At 37.1% G+C, this 22,430-nt stretch overlaps 1 protein-coding gene across 3 annotated transcripts in view; it reads left to right on the top strand.

Annotated features, from left to right (window-relative positions):
* The window catches only part of ibtk (inhibitor of Bruton agammaglobulinemia tyrosine kinase), a 175,515-nt gene that overhangs the window by 35,500 nt on the left and 117,585 nt on the right, over positions 1-22,430 (top strand). For all 3 annotated transcript variants that reach the window (XM_063040345.1, XM_063040344.1, XM_063040346.1), the window contains exons 2-9: positions 6,402-7,124; positions 7,895-7,994; positions 8,925-9,049; positions 11,362-11,472; positions 12,718-12,888; positions 13,783-13,900; positions 15,581-15,761; positions 17,065-17,188. In XM_063040345.1, coding sequence (XP_062896415.1) covers positions 6,801-7,124; positions 7,895-7,994; positions 8,925-9,049; positions 11,362-11,472; positions 12,718-12,888; positions 13,783-13,900; positions 15,581-15,761; positions 17,065-17,188 — 1,254 coding nt within the window. In that variant the 5' untranslated portion in view covers positions 6,402-6,800. The remainder of the gene's footprint in view (positions 1-6,401; positions 7,125-7,894; positions 7,995-8,924; positions 9,050-11,361; positions 11,473-12,717; positions 12,889-13,782; positions 13,901-15,580; positions 15,762-17,064; positions 17,189-22,430) is intronic.

Here is a 22,430-nt window from a genome sequence, read left to right as displayed (position 1 = left end):
CCATGGCAACGATTACTGCGAACTGAACTACTAAACTGGACTGAACTTTGAGTCACTTTGAAATTTGGTCATTTACCCCTAGACAACGATAGAGCTTGATTGATGCTGTTATCTTAATTCTGTGCACATGTGTGGTTATCATTGCTGAACTGTTGCATTTATTATCCTTTCGATTACTGTGTTGCTTATTTCTTTAATAAAACTTTCTTAGTTCTAGTACTCCAGACTCCAACTGAGTGATCCTTTTCTGCTGGTTTGGCAACCCAGTTACAGGGTACGTAACAAAAGTTACTATGATAACTGCTGTTCCATTCTTACATGCCTCAGATATTTCTCTGTTTATTGCATGTGCCACTGTAATGTTATTATTCGGTGGCCAATAGACCACTTCCACCAGTGATTTTTTTTTCCCCCCCTGTACTATTCCTAATCTCTACCCAGAAGGATTCAACATTCTGCTCCTTAGGTCTTATATCGTCTCTCACTATTGCCCTGATTTCATTTTTAATTAAGAGCACTACACCACCTCCCTTACCTTACTGCCTATCCTTCCGTATTAACGGATATCCTTGGATATTTAATTCCCAATCCTCTCTACTCAGCAACCACGTCTTTCTAATGGCCACTAAATTATACCCCTTTGTAGTGATTTGTGCCACAAGTTTACTGACCCTGTTTCGAATACTACGGCATTCAATGGAAAGTGGCCTTACGCTCATTGTGTTTTTAAAATCTTGTGATCTTTTACTCTTTTGCACGACTGTTCTTCAGTCCACTCTTGCTTTACTCTCTTTTGATCTTTTGCTTTATCTTTATCCACACTTTTCTTTTTTACTTTATGCATACTTCTCCAATCTGTTCTCGAATAACCCCCCTCCCCCCCAATATTTAGTTCATAGCCCCAACCACAGCCTAGTTATGCGATTTGCTAGGATCCAGGTCCCATCACGTTTCAGGTGGAGCGTGCCTCATTGTACAGCTCCCTCCTTCCCCAATACTAGTGCCAATTTCCCACAAATTCAAACTGACTTAGCCCACACCAATCATTGAACAATGCATTTAACTCTGTAATCTTCTTGACCCTATGCCAGTTTGCATGTGGCTCAGGTAGTATTCCACAGATAGCCACTTTTTTGGTTCTGCTTTTTAATTTAGTCTAGCTGCTCAAATTCCCTCATGTACTCTGTAGTAACTATTGAGTCAGCCATGTAACAGTACTACATAAATAACATTTTATGGAGTAACAAATTCCCAGGCCCAGATGGTTACCAGTTCAGGATTTTCAAGGAAATGAGAACCTTGTTAATACTTGATATATGAGCTTATAGTTAACTTGTCTATTGGGAAACTGCGCTAAAGTTTAAAAAAACTGAGTGTATATTTTTTCAATCCAGAAAATTATATTATGAAGAAAAGGAAGGGTGGAACTAAGTTATTGTAGACCAATTAATCTGATACATTCTGTCAAGCTAGGTTTATAATTAAGGGCAGCTTTTGGGAGTTAAGAAATATGAAATCACAGCTTTTGGGAGATAAGAAATATGAAATTGGTCTAAAAACATCACTAAAAATTCCTTTTCTGTGGTAAATTCTTTCTTTTTAAATCTTTTTATTGAATTAGTACACAAAAGGTAAAACATAGAAACTAATACACTGTTGCGATATATATTTACAAGAGATATTAATACATAAAAAAAGTACAAACAGTGCAGTTTAGTTATAAAATAATGAGGTAATATAGTAGTATACTAATTTTCCATATATATCAATAAAGAGAAGAAAAAACCCAAAAAAAGACCCCCCCAAAAAAAACCCACTGTGCAACTAACCTAAAAAGCAAAGCAATGGGTTAACTAGGTATCAAGTCGACTCAAACAACTTAAACAATCACATCCTCAAACCCGACCTCCATTAATAACAGTTAAAAACCAAGAAGGGAATGTAAATATGGTCAAAGAGAAAAAAAAGTTACATTAAATGAAAATGTTGAATAAAAGATCTCCAGGTCTGTTCAAATTTAACTGAAGTATCATAAAGATTACTTCTGATTTTTTCCAAATTTAAACTTAGTATTGTTTGAGAAAACCAAAAAAACATAGATGGGGCATTAATCTCCTTCCAGTGTTGTAAAATACATCTTTTCGCCATTAAAGTAAGAAATGCAATCATTCTACGGGCTGAAGGGGAAAGATTACTGGAAGTTTTAGGTAATCCAAAGATAGCAGTAATAGGATGGGGAGAAATATCTGTATTCAATACCTTTGAGATAATATTAAAAATGTCTTTCCAAAAAGTTTCCAGAATAGGACAGGACCAAAACATATGAGTTAAGGAAGCTATCTCCCCATGACATCTATCACAAAGAGGGTTAGTATGAGAATAAAAACGAGCTAATTTATCTTTAGACATATGTGCTCTATGAACAACTTTAAATTGAATTAGGGAATGTTTGGAACAGATAGAGGAAGTATTGACTAGTTGTAAAATATGCGCCCAGTCATCCGCCAAAATAGTAAAGCCCAATTCCTTTTCCCAATCTGACCTAATCTTATCGAATGGAGCTTTCCTAAGTTTCATGATAGTATTATAAATAATAGCCATTACACCTTTCTGACATGGGTTAAGGTTAATTATAGTATCTAAAATATATGTGGGGGTAATGCTGGAAAGGAAGAAAGTATGATACTTAGGAAATTTCTAACTTGGAGATATCTAAAAAAAATGTATTCTTGGTAAGTTATATTTGTTAGATAATTGTTCAAAAGACATAAGGGAGCCATCTGAAAATAAATCCAAAAACCGTGATATACCATTGGTCTTCCAAATTTGAAAGGCACGGTCCGTAGAGGAAGGGGGAAAGAATATGTTGCCTAAAATAGGAATCACTAGCCCAAATTGATTAAGATCGAAAAATTTTCAGAATTGAAAGCAAATGCGTAAGGTATGTTTAACTATCGGATTACAAACCTGTTTATGGTGTTTCAAATCGAAAGGAAGAGAAGAACCTAAAATGGAGCCAAGTGCATAACCTTGAGCAGATTGTAATTCCAATACTACCCATTTAGGAATGGATAGTGTATCTTGGTCAAGTAACCAAAATTTCATGTGTCGAATATTAATTACCCAATAATAAAATCTAAAATTAGGTAATGCCAAACCTCCATCTCTCTTAGCTTTCTGTAGATGTATTCTACCCAGTCTCGGGTTTTTATTTTGCCAAATAAATGAAGAAATTTTAGAGTCAACTTTGTCAAAAAAGGATTTTGGAACAAAAATCGGTAATGCCTGAAATATATATAAAAATTTTGGCAGAATAAACATCTTAACAGCATTAATATGACCAATCAAAGTTAGAAAAAGTGGAGACCATTTAAATGAAAGTTGTGTAATGTGGTCAATTAAGGGTAGGAAATTAGTCTTAAATAAATCCTTATGTTACAGGTAATTTTAATCTCAAGATATGAAAAATGATTATTAACCAATTTAAATGGCAGGTTCTGATATAAGGGAACTTGCTTATTAATCGGGAAAAGTTCACTCTTATTGAGATTTAACTTATAACCTGAAAAAAGACTAAATTGTGCTAATAAATCTAAAGCTGCAGGAATAGATTTTTGAGGATTAGAAATATATAAAAGTAAGTTATCAGCATAAAGTGATACTTTATGAGACTTTAAACCATGAGTTATACCAATAATGTTAGGAGATTCTTGAATAGCAATTGCAAGAGGTTCTAATGCAATATCAAATAATAAAGGACTAAGAGGACAACCTTGTCTGGTACTTCAAAAAAGAGGAAAAAAGGATGAATTTAAAGAGTTAGTACGAACTGAGGCCATAGGAGAATGATATAACAATTTGAACCAGGATATAAATTTCGGGCTGAAGTTAAACATTTCAAGCACCTTAAATAAGTAAGGCCATTCGACCCTGTCAAAGGCTTTTTCAGCGTCTAGGGAAATGACACATTCAGGATCATTTTGTGACGGGGTATAGACAATGTTTAAAAGTGTACGAATATTATAAAAAGAGTAACGACCTTTAATAAAACCTGTTTGGTCTTCCGAGATAATATAAGGAAGTGCTTTTTCTAGTCTATTTGCTAATAATGTAGAAAAATATTTAGCGTCAGCGTTTAACAAGGATATTGGTCTATAAGGTGCACATTGAGCAGGGTCTTTATCCTTTAATATTAAAGAGATCGATGCTCTATAAAAGGATTCGGGTAGTTTACCGTAAATTGTTAATTTATTGCTGCAAACAGTGAAGGGGCCAGCGATAGCAAGGTGAGTTCCGAGGATGAGCTGAGTTTGTGGGTATTGCAGATGGAACTCTGATGCCCCTACATGTGACCTAGTGTGAGGTTGGATTGCTCTGGGCCCAGATAGACTGAAAAGATGGGGTTGGTGGAGATGAGAGTTGATTTCACTTGCTCTCCGTGATGGCCACTCCTCTCTCCATGGCACGGAAGCTACTGCATGATCACTATAGGTGTCCCCCGCTTTTCGAACATTCGCTTTACAAATCCTCACTGTTATGAAAGACCTACATTAGTACCCTGTTTTCACTTTCAGAAGGTGTTTTCACTGTTATGAGGAAAAAAAAGCAGTGCGCGGGGAAAATCAGCGCGCCCCCTGAGCAGCTGCTCTCCCCTGGATTTGGAACTGCATTCTAGCCGGCATTGCTTAAACACATGCCTGTGAGCAGTCGTTTGCAAGATGAGTTCTAAGGTATTGAAAAAGCCTAAAAGAGCTCATAAGGATATTACACTTAGCGTAAAACTAGACATAATTAAGCGTTTCGATCGTGATTAAGGAAGTAAGGACTAAGTGAGTTTGGCTTATGGAAGCCGACGAACATGATGTTGAAGAGGTTTTGGCATCCCGTGACCAAGAACTGATAGATGAAGAGCTGATGCAATTGGAAGAGGAAAGGATAACAATTGAAACTGAATGCAGTAGCGAACAGACCGAAAGTGAAGTCGTCCAGGAACTGAACATGAAGCAACTGCGTGAGATTTTTGCTGCAATGATAAAGTACGACTTTAATTTTGAAAGGGGATATTTGCAGAATGGTTTGAGTCCTTGCAAAGAACTGTATGATAGAAAAATGCGCGAGGCTCAGCAGTCAAGCAAGCCTTCCGCATCGGCCACAGCAGATGACGAACTTCGACCTTCGACATCGAGGCAGGCAGTCATAGGAGAAGATGAGCTGCCTGCTCTAATGGAAACAGATGACGAGGTGACACCCCAGTGTCCCACCACCCCGCGATTCGCGGATAATGCAGCGGTAGCCTTGAGGCACATAGCACATCTTTAAGAAAAAAGCTGAAATAAACATGCTAATTAATTAGGTGCTGCCCGACACGTAATTGTCGCCCCAGATCAGAGACGACGCAATCGGAAATCACATTACAGCACATTACAGTAAGCAGCCTCCTCTCTGTGAGCTCTATGCTTCTTGCTGCCTCAGTAAAGCAGCCAGCATAATCAGAGATCCCAGACGTTTTGTCCTCCCTGTCCTTCTGTTCAACTTGAGATATAAAAGCCTAAAAGCAAGTATCACTAGGCTCAAGGACAGCTTTGTCACATTGTTATAAAACTTGAATGGTTCCCTAGTACGTATGACCTTGCAGTTTACCTCATTGTGATTTTGCGCCATTCTGTCTTATCTGCATTGTACTTTCTCTCTGCTGTAACCATTTATTCTGCACTCATTTATTATTTTGCCTTGCACTGATATGAATTGATCTGTGTGTACTGTATACAAGACAGGATTTTCTCTGTACTGCAGCACATGTAAACGGATTTGCCAGTTGAATAATCAAATGACAGGTGCAGAAAATCATCAGAGAATGCCAATAAAATGCTGCTTAATTCTAAAGACCTGGCAGATAAAGTTGTGCCACAGTTGTCCAAAGTCCAAGTTGGAAGATACCAGTATATATTGATCTTCGAATGAATCTGGAGGTTTTAAGGGGATAAAGTTGCTTTTCTCCATTTTAGGCAGTTGAGAAGTACAATACAAACTGCATTGAGTGTGAAATGTTCCAAGGTGGATGAATTATAGAACTTGTGTCTCCAAATGCCAATAGGTGCTAGGCTAACAATAAAGTTAACTCTGAAGTTGATAGGTTTAATTGACCAAACGATTTTTAAAAAATGGGGGCAAATGACTATATGGACTCACCATTGGGCCTTGATTATTGTATTCTGGCATCACTCAATGAATGGTGGGGCAGCTTAAGTGGAGAAATAGTCTCTTCATGTTCCACAATTTTGTAAAAACTACCCTATCGAAATTTATGTGGGTAAATAAGTGTTTTTCTTTATAAAGCAGTAAATTGGAACAATACTTTGAAATATTTAGATAACACTGATCTGTTTTTATTTTCTTTACAGGTAGCATTTGCAATTATGGAGGCTTAAAGAAGGAAGAATTTATAGGGGAGCTTCCCTTCCCCTGTGGTGGTTGGCTTCAAAGGAACAATATTTAGGAGAGTGCAATGGATATATTTTGACTGGAAGTTTACAACAATTTTTATTTTCCACAGATTTAACTAAATTTCTATTTTTGATTATTTAATTGCAACAGAGAGCCATAGTATATATAAAGTTTTATAATATAAAAAAGCAGTATTTTGCTGCTTCCATGTACTGAGCTAATGTAACTAAGAGTGCAGAATTGCTAGAGTGCGGTGTTTTTAATGACACAAGCACAAATCTAGTGCTCTGGAGGTTTCTAGGCATCAAGTTCCATTAGCCTTAAGATTTTTTTAAAGACTGGATTGTGAAGACAGGATGAATTCTATGATTGCTGACTGCACTCCAAAATGCCGATCTTTGCAGCATGCGCTCGATGTGACTTCAGTGATGACGAAGGGAACTGAAGGCCAGAATAAGGTCTTCCTTTCATCTTATTGCTACAATGCAGCTTCCCTAAAGGATAGCTTTGGTAGAACTGTTCTACACATGGCTGCTTCTTGTGGTAAAAGGTCAGTTTTGGGTTGGCTCCTTGAGAGAAAAGGGGCTGATCCTTCTGCGAAGGATAAAGAATCTGGATGGACAGCTCTGCATAGAAGTATCTTCTATGGGCACATTGATTGTGCTATGTTTCTTCTGAAGGTATTGTAATCTCTTCTGATTTTGTATGTTTAATAATTTCCAGAGTCCGCTCTTGTGGTTAACTTCCTGATCTTGTAATACGGAAGTTTTCTTTTATTGCATCTTGTGTTGCGCTGACTGGAGTAAACAGACAAAATAAATTGTTGAATGTTCAGCCCTCAGTTTAATTAAGTATCTAAGATCTTCTGTGGGGTTGTGGAAATTTTAAAATTCAAATTTTACAGCCATTTAAAATGTGTATTTGAAGTAACTCTAAAGGCAGTCACCAATGACACAGAGGTAAATTGATGTTTATTTCTTTATTATGATGCAAGAGAGGCTTGATTTTTGTAACATCTTAGCTCTTTGAAATTATTTTCCTTGTTTGAAATTGGTGAGAGATTTGTTTGCACAAGGTTTAAGTTGACATAGGAGTACAGCATCAGACTGAGAAATTACTGGTGCTATGTTTGGAACGTGTGTGTTTGTACTGGACTCCTATGTCAACTTAAACCTTGTGGAAATTCCAAACTTGACAGCCATTCCTTGCAAAATCTAGACCACTGGAGAATACCAAATCATTGACTGTAACTCAGTAAACTTAACTGTCATTGGTAGGTCTCCTTCTATTGCTTGAGTTATGTTTGTAGCATTACTAAAATTGTAATTTGGTGATTTGTATTTCATTATATCATTCTCAAGATTCATTGTTCCTTGCTTCTTGTACATCTGACTTTGAAACATGCCACTTTATAATTACTAATATACAATTTCTCCATATTGTTTTCCAGCATGGTGGGAGTAGCCTTTATCTGCAGGATAAGGAAGGGTTATGTACGCTCGACTTGGCCATGAAAGATCGACCATCATATGTGATTTATAGAAAGACTGGTATTGACCTATCTTTCTCTCTATAGTTTCATTTTGAGGACTAGATATTTTAATTAATTTTTTTACATTTTAGTAAAAGAAAATTGAGCATACTGTTGTATTACCATCTCCCAGCTCCAGATTCAACTGGAATTGGAGAGGCACTTAATGACATTTTAAAAGTGGGGTTGCTTCATGACTCTTGTATACATTTTAAGTACAAGACTGACTTAGATTCATCATTGCAATCTACTCTTACCAGCTTGTATGCAAACTGACAAGCTTCATTGAAAATCCTTCTAAGAAATGGAGCTCTCAGCTAAGACTTAACAAATTGACTTGAGAGAGAAGGTAAGGGAGTAAGCTGCTGTGACATCAGCAAGTAATGTAAGCAGGCAATCTGTAGTCTTTGGTTAGTTACAAAAGGATTATCTTTAGATATCTAGATACTTCAGTGATCCCAAAGAAAATTACAGTGTCACAGTAGCATTACATATGCATAAATATACAAATATTAGGAGAGAAATAAAGAATAAAAATTAAGTTTTCTCAAACAGTTGAACTTTGGGGGAGGGGGTCATCACTTCACTGGCTGTAGGTTGACTCATTATAGAGTCTAATGGCTGACTGTAAGAGTGATCTCGTATAGCTACCTTTGAAGCAGTCCAGTTGCTTTAGTCTGTCACTAGAAATGCTCCTCTGTTCGGCCAAGGTGACATGCTGAGGGTAAGAAACATTGTCCAGAATTGCCAGGATTTTCTGTAGGTTACTTTGTTCCACCACAGACTCTAGTGTGTCCAGTTTGAAAACACACAAATAAGTTTTTTCTGTAAAAGTGTTTAGGCATTTGGGGTTAATAAATAAATTAATTTGGATATGAATGTTTGAGTTTTATATTGAGTGGTTTAATGTATTTTACTTCTGATATGTATATTTAGGTTTGTTTTCTAGATCCTACTGAAGTCTATACATGGGGTAACAACACTAATTTTACTCTTGGTCATGGAAACCAACAAAGTAAACATCACCCTGAGCTTCTAGATTACTTCTCAAGATCAGGGACATATATTAAGCAGGTACAAAAAGTTTTCTATGATAAAAATATTATGTTTTACTATCCATTGTTATAATAAAATGAGAGCTCCTCAGAAATTCCATGATTTTTCCAACTATTACCTTAGTGGTAGCATTTTCCTCTCTGTATGTTAGTTCAAGCTCTATCCCAAAATCATTAGAATCTGTTGATGCATAAAATTGATCGAGTGCTATATGTTTGAAAGTGTCATCTTTTAAGTTAAAAGTTAAGTTATCCCTGTGTTCCTCTTGGATCTACCTTATCTCATGTCACTTTTCAAAATGTGATGAGGTCCTGTCTCTCAAATACTCTTGCCAAAACAAAATAGTTGAACACATGAATAATACACTTTCTTGCTTGCTGAATGTTCTGCATAAATTAACAGCTGGATTTTGTTTCCTCAGAAAAACGTTGTTATATAGTATGGAGGCATTTTGAAATGTCATGAGACTGAAAGGTCTATTAATGCTAACTTAATTGTGTGTGTACTTTGTACTGTATTTGGGGAAAAAAATGTTTAAAACCAAAACAACACAAGTTACATTTAACCTTTAAATTGATTTTATTAAGTCCCCTGAGCTTTGAGATTTAAATCTCTCAAATTTGAATGTTACTTAAAAATAAAGCATATATTTCTTGTTTTGTGTCAAACCAAAAATTTGAGTACTTATTTAACGTGATATATCCCAAGGTACTTTATAAGGGAATCATGAAAGAAATGTTTACTCTGAATCATATGGAGTCAATATTGTGGGGTAGCTTGAGAAAGTATGTCTTGAGGAGTATTTCAAATGATCAGTAAGAGGTGGAAAAACCTAGAACTGGGCTTCTAGAGTTTGAGCTTTGGCTATTTATGGCATTGTCGTCAATCTTGGAGAGCTTAATTTTAAGGGTATGAAGGGGGCCAGAATTTGAGAATTAATGGTTGAAGGACTGGAGGAGATTAGAGTGGCAATGACATGGCTGGAAGGGGAAGATTTGAAAAAGATGTATTGCAAAATCATGGAGTAACTTAACTGAGAAACAAACTGCATCTGAAAGCAATGGTGAATTAAAACAAGGGAATCATTGTTTTGGATCAACTCAGATGTGTGGACCATAGAATGAAAGAGCCACCTAGGAGTAAGTAGCAATAACTAAGTGACAACTAGGGCATGGATGAGGATTTCAACGTCAATATAGTTGAACAGATTGGGTAGAGTCTCACTAATATTATGAACAGCATTCGGCATTTGCCTGGAAAAATAATTGCTGTGTTTTGCTTTTTGTAGTTGACTTCAAATACTTTATTTATAGGCATTACTGGTAACAGTATTGGAAAGGATGCTGAATTCAGCCAAATGAAATTTTCATGGAAGGGACATGGAACTTGCTAATTGTGCATTTTATGGAAATGAAGTAGTGTTTTGTGAGGTGAATGAAATCAATGTTGCTAAGTTTTGAATAGTACAGCATGTAATTCAAAACTGAAGTATTATGCTGTTTGATATTCACAAATGCATTTTTAAAATGCAGAACATGTCTTGGTTATTTGAACTAACCAATGGTTTGCTTGTTCAGAAAATCTTCAGATCACTGCTTTACACTTGGACTGCTTTTTAGTAGGTTGTTCACAAGACTAGTTGAAAGCTAGGTATGTTCCAATTGGACAAGTTTCAGTAAAAATAGATCTCACTTTGGTAAGACCATTCTGGATTACCGTGTACAGTTTTGGTCTTCTTATTTAAGCAAACGTTTATTTGTCTTGGAAGCAGTGCAAAGACAGTTTACTAGATTGCTGCATGGGATTTACCTTATGAGGAAAGTTTGAGTAGTTTGGACTTGTACTTAGAGTTTGAAACAACAACAGGTGATCTAGCTGAAAAATAACTTGAGATTCTGAGGTGTCTTGTCCAGGTAGATTGCTGTGTAGATGTTTGCATTAGGTTCTTGCATGGTCTCCAGATAAGGGAAGGTTCATTTTAAACTGATCAGAAAACTAATTTCTTTGAAGTTTATGACTTGAGGTGTAGATTGGCACGCCTTTCATTTCTTATTTAATATGCACATTTTAACTTATACTGGATTAGAATTGTATTGTTTTGCTAAAGTTACATCAAATTTATTCTACCCATTTTGGTTTGTGGAAAACGCCAATCAAACCAAATTTGAAGCTGCTGTTGTAAAAAAGTCAAGATGTTGCTTTCTGTTATTGCAAATGGAAACTAATTTACATAACCCAACGAGACTCTGAGCACTCAGAGATGTAAAATTTAAAACAACAAAAATGTCTTTACTCTTCAAATTATTTACTTTGTTTTTAATACCTTCCAGGTTGTGCTTTGCAAGTTCCATTCTGTGTTCCTCTCCCAGAAAGGTCAAGTGTATACTTGCGGTCATGGTCAGGGAGGGCGCCTTGGGCATGGAGATGAACAAACGTACCTTGTATGTAAATTTAAAAAAAAAGATATTTATTACAGTTATGTACAGTTTTTATTCTTTGTATTTTTTATACTTTTTAGGAAAAGAGAACATAATTTATGTATTAGAGTATGAACAGAGAGAGTACCCTGCGGAAAGATTAAGTAGGTGTCCCTATGTTCATTATAGATCAGAAGAACAAGAGTATAAGAAAATAGGTGTAGGCAATCATGCTGTTCATACCTGTCTCACTTTTTAATATGAATAATACTGATCTAAGCTGGCCTCGTATCTCCATACCCCTCAATTCATTTACTTACCATGCATTTATACATCTCCTCTTTAAGTAATGCCAAGGCAGAGAATTTTAAGGTGATTGGAAGAAAGTATAGGGAAGATGTCAGAGGTAAGTTGTTTTACCCACTGAGTGTGGTAGAGGCATGGAATGTGCTTTCAGGGGTAGTGGTAGAGACAGGTACATTACAGAGTTTTAAAAGATTCCTAGATAGGCACATGGATGAAAGAACAATGGAGGTTATGTTACCAGGAAGCATTAAATTGATATTGGAGTTGGTTAAATGTTGGCATAACTTTATGGGCTGAAGGGCCTATACTGTGCTGTACTCTTCTTTGGTCTAATGAGGTTCTTCTTGAACCTGATGGGTGGGACTTCAGGCTTCTGAACCTCCTGCCCATTGGTAACTACAAATAGGTGGCATGGCCTGGGTGGTGAGGATTTTTAATTGTGGTGCCTTCTTGAGGCAGTGCTCCTGTAGATACCAAGGTGCAAATATGTGTTTATGATGTATTGGGCAGGTTCCGCTACTCTCCACAGCTTACATTTCTGCATGTTCATATTGCCATACCAGACCATGATGTAACCACTTGGGATACTTACAATAATACATCTGTATAAGCTACTAAGGAAGTAATGATGAAAGTAATGGTGCACTTTCCTATGTGTTGAGCCCAGTGCAGGTCATCTAATATTTTAATGCCTGGAAATTTAAACCTGTTGAATGAGGGAGGGGGTACTAACATCCCAATGTAGACCGGCACATGGTTGCATTCTTCCTCCTTCCTGAAGTTAACATAAGCTTTCTAGTTTTGCTGATGATGTGTGAGAAGTTGTTTCGATGGCAACATTCAAACAGGTTCACAGTTTATTATTTTTTCAAAGCTGCTTGCTGAAATTGTTAAAAGATACATGTAAACCATTTTACTGAATTTTTTTGAATAAGATTTGCTGTGTATATGCTGTTTTGTTAGGTTCCCCGAATGGTGGAAGGATTAGCAAGCCACCGTTGTTCTTGGGTGGCAGCTGCAAAGGATCATACCGTTGTATTGACAGAAGATGGATCTGTATATGCTTTTGGACTGAATACTTATAATCAGCTAGGCCTCGTACCTCCCCCTGCCAGCAGTAGCTTACCAAGACAGGTAATCACAGCAGGTTCTTTAGGGTACTGTCAAAGTGGAATTGATGCTTATCATAGGCCAGTTTTTTCAGGGTAATATATAGTGACATATATGTATTTTGATGATAAATAATTTTGAACTTTTGCACATCTTTGTGCAAACTAGAAATTGTAGCAGCACAATTGGTAAATCTTTTTCAAAAGTTGTTTGAAGTGTACAATAATGGGAATATAAATACTTCTAGTTTTGCCAAGCTTTTAAGAGACTTTAGGAAATTTTCTCAGTACTAATTTGAATGATCTGTCTAGTGTAAGGTGGGAATTCCATTCTGATATTTGCCTTTTTTCATATTATTTTCAAGACAGGAACTTTCAGGAGGTAAGTTGATATGTAATTTAGCATAGAAGACATATACTAATGGGGAAAGAGCAAGCAGTTTACTTTGGAGTACTTTTATAATAAAAAGAAAAGTGTTATGAGACTTTGCTATGGAAGTATTTACTGTGCACTTATCTTGCTGGATATTTACTTTTACAAGTTAATAGTATTCCTGGTGTTTCGTTCTAATTTGCAACAAGAAGTTTTTGTTTAAGTTTTATGCATTTTTTAGATGTTGAATTTGAAAATTCTCCATAACTGCTAAATTTAAACAATACGTCAATCTTGATGAATCTTAAACTGTATAATTTCGCTTTTGTTTATAAAATCAAGAGAATAGGTTTTTATAGCAGGTCCTAAAATAGCTTGAAATGAGTTTAATTAAGATTTTGTACTGAACTTAATTCCACGAGTCTTTAGAACTTGTGCTTTAAAAAGTTTCATCTTTGAGTCTGCTAATTTAGGATAAGTATGGACCTTATTACTGTTTCTTTGCTTAGTATTTATGCAAATACATATTTGAAAATGTTTGTAAAGGTACAACCCAAAAACCTTAAAGGAAGAACTGTGATCGGCGTTGCTGTGGGGAGGTTTCACACTGTTCTGTGGACAAAGGATGCTCTGTATACCATGGGCCTTAATGGTGGTCACCTTGGTAAGATGTTATTTTGTATTTGTCTCCTGCACTAGTAATTCATGATAATTTTGTGTCAGTACTCCTTCCCAATCCTCCCTCATCTGCCATTTTATGCGAGGAATTTGATTTATTTTTCTATCTTCTTACTATTTGATAAATTAGCTATTTTTTGATTTGGCATTAAGAAATGCTGTTATTTTTGTCACTCTAAGCACAGCTAAATTGAAAGCAAAATCAGTGTTGATGTCACATCTATGCACTGATTCTGCAAGCTACCTGGCACATTGTTTTCAATATTTAATTGCACTTTTCATCACTTTAGAGGACTAAATGTGTCAGTCCCTGTCATTTGTTAGACATGGTGGTAAGGCTTGCCTTAATTTTGTTTTAAGGACATAGTTGGCACTTCACATGCAAAGGAGCTGAAGCAAGCCTATTTTCCAGTATGCCAGGAAATAGGCTTTGCACAAAATGAACATGTGAATCGCATTGTCTCTTTGGTTTTTTTTTAATTGAGACTGTTAGTTGCTTGGGTGAATGGAGGAATTTTAGTGAACAAATTGATGCTGCTTGGCCTGCTGCGTTCACCAGCAACTTTGATGTGTGTTGTCTGATGACTTTTAAAGTTGTTTTCAGGCAACTCAGTTAATTCACTCTCATGATCCAACAATATGTTCTCTAGTCAGTGTTTGTTTAGCTAAGTGGAAATAACAGTCCATTTAAAAAAAGTCCTGTGACTCACCCAAGGGTTTCATCTCCACTTTGTAAACTATTGGACTAAATGACATGGTTTCCAAAGTGAAAACCATCAGACTGAAGAGTGTGGCAACTTTCGCTTTCTTTTACATCATGAAGCAGATGGTGAACTTTTCATCCCATTTCCTTCATAAGTTGTATCTTTTTACCATTGTTACACCATCAATCAGTGTTTGCCACAGACAAATTGGTTGGTAACTAAATGTGCATTTTTAAAAAAAGCATGCAACATTCTGAAACCAGGATGTAAACCCTATATAGTTACTATTTATTGTTGGAATGAAGATTTCTTTTTTAGGTAAGCCATTTGGCATATTTTTGGTAGTAAAATTCAGTGCCTACATAGACAGTAATTACTATTATTCTTTTTAGTTTGGGTGGTCCTCCACTTTTTATTGTATCAATATAAAATGTTTTCATGTTTTATATCCCATGATAGGTCAGTATAAAGCATAAAGTTCTATTATTCTGCGTCATCTTTAGAATTTCACACTAAATTGCATTAGTGTGAAATTTTAACTTTGTGGGTCGTCTGTATTTGGACATAATTAGAAGTGTAAGTGCTTTGTTTGTTTTATGTCAGAAACTTGGAGTTATTTGAGAGCAGAGATTACTAAATATTTGGAAATGAGAGATGAAATTAACATTGTCCCACTCCACCAGCATCAGCTTAATCTCATGTTTGCTCATGGGGCTATTAAACAAACTAATGTCTTTTTAAACGTGTAATTTTGGGAATTATGATTGGCCAGAATAAGTTGTTTTGTAAACCTATACTGAATATACTAGTATATTATCATTGTAAATCTTGAGTTTTTAAGGGACTATTATTGCTGATTTGAATTTAGGGCATCGAAGGTTAAGTGTTTATTTGCATGCTTGTGAATGCCTTTGAATATCCCCATATGTTAATATATACGGTTTGTTGTAATATTGACTCAGGTTACTTAATGGATCCTAACGGGGAACGTTGTGTGCTTGTACCTCGTCAAGTATCTGCTTTGCATCATAAGGATGTAGTGATCTCTCTAGTAGCAGCAAGTGATGGGGCCACAGTCTGTGTTACAGAAAGAGGAGATGTTTACCTGTTAACAGGCTATCAGTGCAAAAAGATTGCTTCAAGGTATTTATTTCCTTTAATCTTATTTTAACTATTATGGAGGTAATGTTTAGAAGTGGTTTTTAGCACCTACTGATTTTCAATTTAAGAGGCTGCGTTATGGAACATTCTTAGATAATAGGGGAGTAGTCTGGGGAATCCACCATAAAGTTCAACAAAAAACTAAAAAATATTGGAAGTACTGAGCAAGTAAGACTGCATTTGTGTTTTTTTTCTATAGATGCTGCCTGATCTGAGTATTTCTGGCATTTTCTTTTTTCTAATTCATATTTCCAGCATCTGTTGTATTTTTGTGGTATTAACTAGCTTTTTCAACCAGTGATTCTCTGAACTATCGTGCATTTTGAAAGCTCCCCATGAGGGCCAGAATGTCTGTCTTGGTGGGGGAGGTGGAAGCATTTGGTGGTGGTTTGGCCAGCAATATTTTGACCACGTTTTGAATCACTAGATTAGATGTTGTGTTTGTAATTAGTACTAATAGTTTTTCAGAAAGTGGTACTTTTTAATTTAAACTGCTCCTTTGTGCCATTATCTAAATGATTTTCAGTTGAGCCTGTTGATGTAAATAATTCTGTAGGTTGTTCCTACAACTTGTATGGATAAGTTATAAGAATTGGAAGGTGGTGAAATAATATTTTCTTTGGGTGGAAAAAACAACTCAGTATGAGCACTGTTACATATTTATAATTACACTTGTAATGAGAATATTGCTTAGCTTGACTACTGTCAACATTTAAACAATTGATGAACAATTTAAAGGTACTTTGTGCTGCTTTCACCACCTTGTTGCAAAAGATTTACCAGCATTGGAGAAAGTAAACCAAAAAAAAAAGAAAATTAATTTGGAGTGTAGGTAACTTGATCCATTGAGGAAATGTTAACTGATTTCAATCGATAATGTCTGGAGAAAACAGAGACAGTCCTCGTGTTAATACATAAAACTTTAAATAGACTAAGGAATAAATCCAGGATATGGTACGATGAGCTAGTAGCTCCAATAGTTGTTAAGTGAGAGTTACTAAAAAAAAAATACATTTCAGATACTAGAATAAAAATTGCAAAAATGATGTGACTGAAATAAGGTTCGTAAAATCAGAGATTTAAGGAGCATCTTAAATACATTTAAGATGTTTCTTCAGTGAATTTGAGGTGCATCTAAATGGTAGTCTGGGTGAGTAATAGTTAGGTAATGATCTTGTATCATTTCTGTAATCTATTATATTGCCATAATTTCTTAACTTATTCATGAATGTGAAGTTATTTTTTCAGAGGTACTAAATTTAATTGTTTCCTTGGACTTGTGCAGGCAATTAAACTTGAAGAAAGTTCTCGTTACTGGTGGATATCTGGACCACAAGGTTGATCCACAGGTACTTCATGAAGGAGGAGGTGATAAAGTTTGTATCCTGGCTCTGGACGAGGCAGGCAGGGTAAGTAGAGATATATTTTACCTCCTCTCCTCTCCTCTCCCTCCCTTGTTATGCAGTGGGATAGCAAGGGAATAGCGTTAGAATATGGGATAGCATTCGATCAGAGATGCATGTATTTGAGCTAGATGGTGTTCCTAAACTGCGAATGGTTGCCTCAAGCACTGTAGAAAGTTTGGTTACTCCACTGAAGTATGTTTCTTTGATCAGAGTTAGTTGTTTCTCTTGTATTTCCTGCATATGAATGACTGTGTTCTGCTGGCTTATGAAGGAATGAGCTGTGTGGGAAAGGATATACCTTGAAGATATTGGGTTACATCCTCTCCTTACTCAGCTTCATACCAATGCTTAAAGGTAGTCAGGTATTTATCTCATTTTTGGTAGCATTTGCAGAGTTGTCATACTATTTTATGAGACCAACATCAGCAAGTTAGATGACATTTTAAAGTTGTTTGTACAGAACAGTTATAAGACTTACAAAAACTAGCCACATCACTTATGGCCTTTAGAGGAAGTAAACTGCCACCTTTAGCAAGCTAGCTCAGCACACAACTTGAGTGCCAAAACGTGACTGATTTCTGATGTCCTCTTAAACAGTCAGCAAGGAAATAAAATGGTATAAAAATGCTACACAAGGACTTGCACCATCTTTGGCCAGTTCCATTAACAAGACAGAAAAAAGGTGATGATGAAGCAATGCTTATAATTTGATTTACTGAAGGGTGAATGTTTGTGAAATACTCAAATATTTTTAGCATTGTTGCTAAGAACAGTTAACCACTGCTCAACATGCTTGTTTTAATTTTTTGCTTCTGTTTTTCCAAAATTTGTTGGTGTGTATTGAATTCTTCACAAATTGCAGGGAATGATTTACCAAAATTTGTCACAAAAAGAACTGGAACTTCCTTTCTAACTCCACTATCCAGGCCATGCTCTTCTCACTGCTGCCATCAGGAAAAAAGTACAGGAGTGTTAGGTACCACACGACCAGAATCAGAAACAGTTATTACCCTTCAACCATCAGGCTCTTGAACCAGTATGGATAACTTCACTCACCTTAACACTGAACTGATGCCACAACTTATGGACTCCATTTCTAGGACACCACAACTCATGTTCTCAATATTACTTACTGTTTTTGCACAGTTTATTGTCTTGTGTACATCTTTTGTTTGTGTGCAGTTTTATCATTGATTCTATTCTGTTTGTATTTACTTTGAATGCCCGCAAGAAATTGAACCTCGGGGTTGTGTATGGTGCCATGTATGTACTTTGATAATAAATTTACTCTGAAAGTTAAATTGAATCAGTTGGAGGTAATAATATCACAAAAGGACAGAAACAAAGTAGTACTTTGACTTCTGTGAATTAAACAAAATATTGTAAATTCATTTTGTACTGCATTGTATGACGTGGGTGATCGTGGTCTTACCATAACCATGATTATCCTGGGGAATATTTCTACGGAAGTGATTTGCCATCACCTTCTGCACAGTGTCTTTACAAGTTGGGTGACTCTAGTCATTATCACTACTCTTTGGAGATTGTCTTGCATCAGTGGTTGCCAGACCACTACAAAGTCCTAACCAGGACTTGAGATATGCACCAAATGTTCATAAGACTATCCAACCCGTGCTCCCATGACTTTGTGACCCTGAATGGAGGGGCTGAGCAGGTGCTACGCCTTGCCCAAGGCTGACTTGCAGGTTAGCGGAGGGAAGGAGCGCCTTGCGCATCCTTTGGTAGAGACGTATCTCTGCCCCGCCACCCAAAACAAAATGTACAAAATGTATTTGCATATTGTAGGGATAAGAAGCTTACAGTCTGGTAATTTGTAAACAAACTGAAGTATAGAAAACTAACAAGAGTCATACAGCATGAAATCTGCTGTCGGCCAAACAAAGAAGGCATGCCAGTAGCTATACTTTGTTAGGAGTTTGATGAAATATGTAATGACGCCAAAGATTTTGCAGATTTCCATAGAAATACTGTGGAGAGTATTCTGACTGGTTACATCACAGCCGGCTATGGAGCCTCAAATACACAGTATCACAAGAGGCTACAGAGGGTGATGCAGTTGCCCAGCTCCATCATATGCACATCTCTTCCCACCATTAAAGTCTTCTTCGAAAAGCTGTGCCTCAAGAAGTTGGTATCCATCAGTAAGGAGCCTGACTATCTTCAACACACCCTCTTGTTATTACCATCAGGGAAGAGGTAAAGGAGCCTGAAGACCCACATATAGTGACCTAGCTTTCTTCCCCTTTGCCTTCAACTTTGTGAATGATCCATGAACACTACACCGTTACTTCATTTTTTTGCCCTATTTGTTTATATTTGTAGCTTATAGATTTTTGTCTTTTCATATGTTCACGCCATATGTCAGTGATAATAAACCTGACTTTATTGTATCAATCCTATATTAAAGCTCTTTTTTGGTTCTTGACTAGCCACATCTATATTTTACCAATTTGCCATTCATCTATATCAGCCTTTCCCAACCTTTTTGCCTTGGGGAAACCCTTGCAATAATTTTTAGGTCTCAGGGACCCCCTGCATAAATGTGAAATCCACAGCACCTGATACGTTAGTGTGATCAGTACATTGTAGATAGAATAATCCAAAAATAATTGTAAATGCTCTTTTGGGTAGAGAATGAATTTTTCTTGAAATTAATCTTTCTTTCCCTTTCATAAATTTTAAAAACTCTTAAGGCAAACATAATAGATTTCTCAATTCTGGGTCAAATGAGATAAGCACACATGGATTTCGCCTTTAACCAAAATGAGACAATTTCTGTCTTTGCTCTTGATGCTTGTTAAACAAGTAAAAGCTTGCTCACGGCATGTAAGAAGTTGAAAACTGCAGCAACATGTTCATTGCTTTCCTAAGAATGGCAGGATACTTTTCTTTCACAGAAATCCAGAACTTGTCCAGGGGCAGGGCAGTAAGTCTCATCCTGAGTTCATGATCAGAGTGCAGCTCACAAGGTTCTTCCTCTTACCCCAAAGTCAAGTTCGCAGGCTGAGCAGAAGATTCAGAAAAAGGGTCCTTCACCCAGTCATACACTTGTGTTGAAAGGGAGGAAAAGTACTGTTCAATTTTGTTCTGCAGTTCTTCCAGGTGGTTTTCAATAAAACTCAAGTCTTTCAGCTATCCTTCCTCACTCTCGAGCCCAAGCAGCAGTGGAAACATGTCAAAATTTCCTTTTGCGACATAATTTTTCCAAAGATTCAGTTTCCTTTTAAATCCAAGAATCTTGTCATTTGAAGTCAAAACACTTTCTCCAGGGCCTTGCAGAGACTTGTTCAACTGGTTCATATGATGAAAAATGTCTGTTAAGTAAGGCAGTTTCTGCAGCCATTCTTCATCTTCAAAGCAAAATCTGGCCTACTGTTTTCTTGACAGTACTCCTGCAATTCACCGTTCAGCTCAAACACCCTGTTGAGAACTCTTCCTCTGCCAAGCCATCAGATTTCTGTATGTGGAAGGAGATTGGTGTGCTCTTTATCCAGGTTTTCAGTTTTTTAAACATTCTTTAGTGAACTGGTCTTAAAGTTACTAAATAACTCGCTTCCTGGATCTTTTTACTGACTGTGACTTTATTTTCAAAGGCTTTAATTTGTTTGTTTTGAGATTCGAATAGATGTTTAAAATAATCAACACTTTTATGTGTTATATGGCTGTGATTTGTAGTTAAATGTCTTTTCAATTTTGTTGGACCTGTTGCTATATTTGTAAGTTGATTGCCACAGTCTAGGCATAATTGAATAGAACAACTTGGATTAGCAGTCCATGTAAAACCCATCGATAAGTAACTTTCATTGTAAAGATGGACTTTTTTGTGTCCATTGTTGAACTAGTGCAGTGAAATGACTGACGCAGAAGATTGTAATTCTTCAACATTAACCTTATCAGAATTGTCTGAAGGCCTAGGCCTAGAAAACTCCTCTTTCCTTTCACACCTCTTCTTCAAAAATTGCCACTCTGGACGATCTTTAGAACAGAAAATTTCCCTCCAATTTTCTACGACACTGGTAGTTTGTTCGTTCTTATAAGTCAGTTAGCGGTGCCTTAGGGGAAGTTGGCAGAGGTAATTTGGGTGGGAGAGGCTGATGTCACAGCTCAAGTTGGGCGAATCCATTCAATGCTCGAAAAATGCACTTTATGCTCATCAGCCTATCGTCCTCCCCTCTGTGCAATATAGCGCTCATCATCAGCCTACCATCCTCCCCTTCATGCAATACAGTGCTCAGCAATTATCAAAGGCCTCCTCTTATTTGCGTTGAAAACTGAGAATGGACTCAACCAAATAAACACAGGTCCGACTGTGACTGCACACTGCCATACTGGGCTGGGACACCTCTAACGAGATTGTTCAGTCACCGCCCACCACTGCGAGTGCTAGCATCACGCGTTGTGCGAAGGTCAAAAAGCGATTTTTTTTTTTTAAATCACGATCTCTCGTGGAATCCCCAGCAACGTCTCATGAATCTTTTTTGGACCGGGACTACAGAGCGTTGTGGGAGCTGAATTCTGAAGGAAGGCAGTTTTTTTAAAAACTTCTTTGAGTGCAAGAAGGGCGAGACTGCGCAGGCGTGTGACGTCAACAGGACCACGCAGAGAGTTTAAAAAGGCAGGTTGCTGCCAACGGCTCTCTTTTGGTTCGGGACTACAGAGTGTCGTGGGAACTGAATGCTGAAGGAAGGCAGTTTTTTAAAAAACTTCGAGTGCAAGAAGGGCAAGACTGCGCAGGCGCGTGACGTCAACAGGACTGCGCAGAGAGTTTAAAAAGGAGACCGCCCTATACAGCGGGCAGCGGAGTGAGTGGGAGCAGAGTGTAGGGCTTTGGCTTCAACAGGCTTCAGCGGTAAATGGGAAGAGGCGAGAACTAAGCGCCAACTCTTTTTTTTTCCTCCCCCCCCCCTTCGCGAATCGGCCCAGGCAGACAGTACGAGCTAACGGTTTAAAAAGTTCATCTGTTTGGCAAGGTAAGTGGTGAGTAGACTTATTTTTCCTGTTTCATTCCTGTAGAATTAGATAGCATGCCTGCAGGGTTAGTGCTTTGTTCAGGGTGTCAGATGTGGGAATCCTGGGAGACCTCCAGCCTCCCTGATGGCCACATCTGCACCAGGTGCACCGAGATGCAGCTCCTCAGAGACCGTGTTGGGGATCTGGAGCTGCAGCTTGATAACCTACTGCTTATTAGGAAAAGTGAAGAGGTGATAGACAGGAGCTACAGGGA

The sequence above is a fragment of the Mobula hypostoma genome, chromosome 2 (assembly GCF_963921235.1).
Source record: "Mobula hypostoma chromosome 2, sMobHyp1.1, whole genome shotgun sequence".
Taxonomy (NCBI): Eukaryota; Metazoa; Chordata; class Chondrichthyes; order Myliobatiformes; family Myliobatidae; genus Mobula; species Mobula hypostoma.
Note: the sequence above shows the minus strand (reverse complement) of the source record. Positions and strands in the feature narration are given on the sequence as shown.